This window comes from Etheostoma spectabile, chromosome 8 (genome assembly GCF_008692095.1).
Source record: "Etheostoma spectabile isolate EspeVRDwgs_2016 chromosome 8, UIUC_Espe_1.0, whole genome shotgun sequence".
Taxonomy (NCBI): domain Eukaryota; kingdom Metazoa; phylum Chordata; class Actinopteri; order Perciformes; family Percidae; genus Etheostoma; species Etheostoma spectabile.
In genome coordinates this window covers 27,973,566-27,975,075 of record NC_045740.1, presented here as the reverse complement: position 1 = coordinate 27,975,075, position 1,510 = coordinate 27,973,566, and the positions used below count along the sequence as shown (strand labels likewise).

Here is a 1,510-nt window from a genome sequence, read left to right as displayed (position 1 = left end):
AGTTCAGGTAACTTTTTATTGGCACACGTGCCAATATAGGAATATCATTATGGAGAAAGGTACAGTAAATAACATGGAGGTTACATTAAATAAAAATGAGTTAAAGTCAGTGAAATATGCAAGTATGTTAGCATAGAAACCCAGATGGAATAAAGCCGGCCAACAAGCTGCTCTCCAAACAAAATTTGGTCTAATAGTTTTAATTCAGAAAATAATGTGAAACATTAACGTTCATACTAGGTTTCTAAATTGTTAAATTAACATTTTTGAAATGTTTAACTACTCTCTCTCTCTATTTTGTTGTTGTTGTTGTTGTTGTTGTTGTTGTGGAGCCTAAGAAAAAACCCTCACGTTTTTTTATGGAACAATGGCACCTGTCCCGAGCCCAGTCTCCTCCTGATTCCCCCCCCTCCACCTCCGACACCTTAAGACAGGTAGTCATTTCACGCCTGGAAGGAATGGAGTGTGGTGACGCTAACACACTACGCCTGTACTCGGTCCTTCAGACTTAAGCTCCTTTAACCCTTGTGTTGTCTTCCCGGTGACCATGCCACTTTTTTTTTTACCGGGTCAAAATTTAAAACAAAAAAATTATTTTTAACGTTTTGGTTGACCTTTTGTTGCTTTTTCCAATGTTTTTGTCAATTTTCTTTTCTGTATTTTTTAAGTGTTTGTTGTTGTTTTTCCACCACGTTTTTGAGGCGTTTTGTCTGCCATTTTTGTTATATTTTTCAACATTCTTTTATGAATTTATTTTTGAAATGCTATAAAATTCGTAAACCGATCATTTATTTTTCTTGTGGAGAGCGTTGTATTGAACCATCCATGTTATTGTTCTTGACAATTTGGTTGAAAGAAACCACAAATTTCTGATACAGAAATTTTGAAAATGGGTCAAATATGACCCGAGGACAACAGGAGGGTTAAGACTTGAGCGTTAAAAGCCGGCTGCTTATTGTGATAAATTATGAAACTGATTTGCAACCTGTTAATTGTTTTCTGTAGTTGAGTGAGTAATCAGTCCTTATGACTGTGACTCTATCTGCACGGATATCAAAATACTCTTTGCTGGCGCACGCTTAAACTCAATCATTCTCACAGATATTTTGCCAAGGGACTCCCTAGTAGTTGTTTTGGATCATAATAACAGCATGGCAGCAACACAACTCATCTACTTATAGTCAGCTGGTCTAGTTCCCATGTTGACAGGCACAGTTCCAACAACTTTTCAATGCAGTAGGACTGCTAAGCTCAAATCTCACCCACAGCAACATTTTGCATGGCTTAGGTTTGCCTCATACTACAAACTGAACTAAATTCTTCCCCTATAAGAGATGCAATAGCATTTTAATAGGTGTAAACTTAATCTCGGTCTAGATTAATTCTGTGTTATGGAAAATGCATCGTAACAAACCGGTTTGAATGGTTCCTCCCTTCCAGCATTCTCTTTTGTTCATATTTATTGTTTGATTAGGAATGTCACTGTGTGTGTGTGTGTGTGTGTGTGTGT

At 37.0% G+C, this 1,510-nt stretch overlaps 1 protein-coding gene across 15 annotated transcripts in view; it reads left to right on the top strand.

Moving 5' to 3' along the window:
• mical3a (microtubule associated monooxygenase, calponin and LIM domain containing 3a) overlaps positions 1-1,510 on the top strand; it is a 192,945-nt gene that overhangs the window by 155,301 nt on the left and 36,134 nt on the right. For 3 of the 15 annotated variants that reach the window (XM_032524011.1, XM_032524010.1, XM_032524013.1), the window contains one exon: positions 333-434. The exons of the other annotated variants lie outside the window; for them this stretch is intronic. In XM_032524011.1, coding sequence (XP_032379902.1) covers positions 333-434 — 102 coding nt within the window. The remainder of the gene's footprint in view (positions 1-332; positions 435-1,510) is intronic. 15 annotated transcript variants of the gene reach the window in all.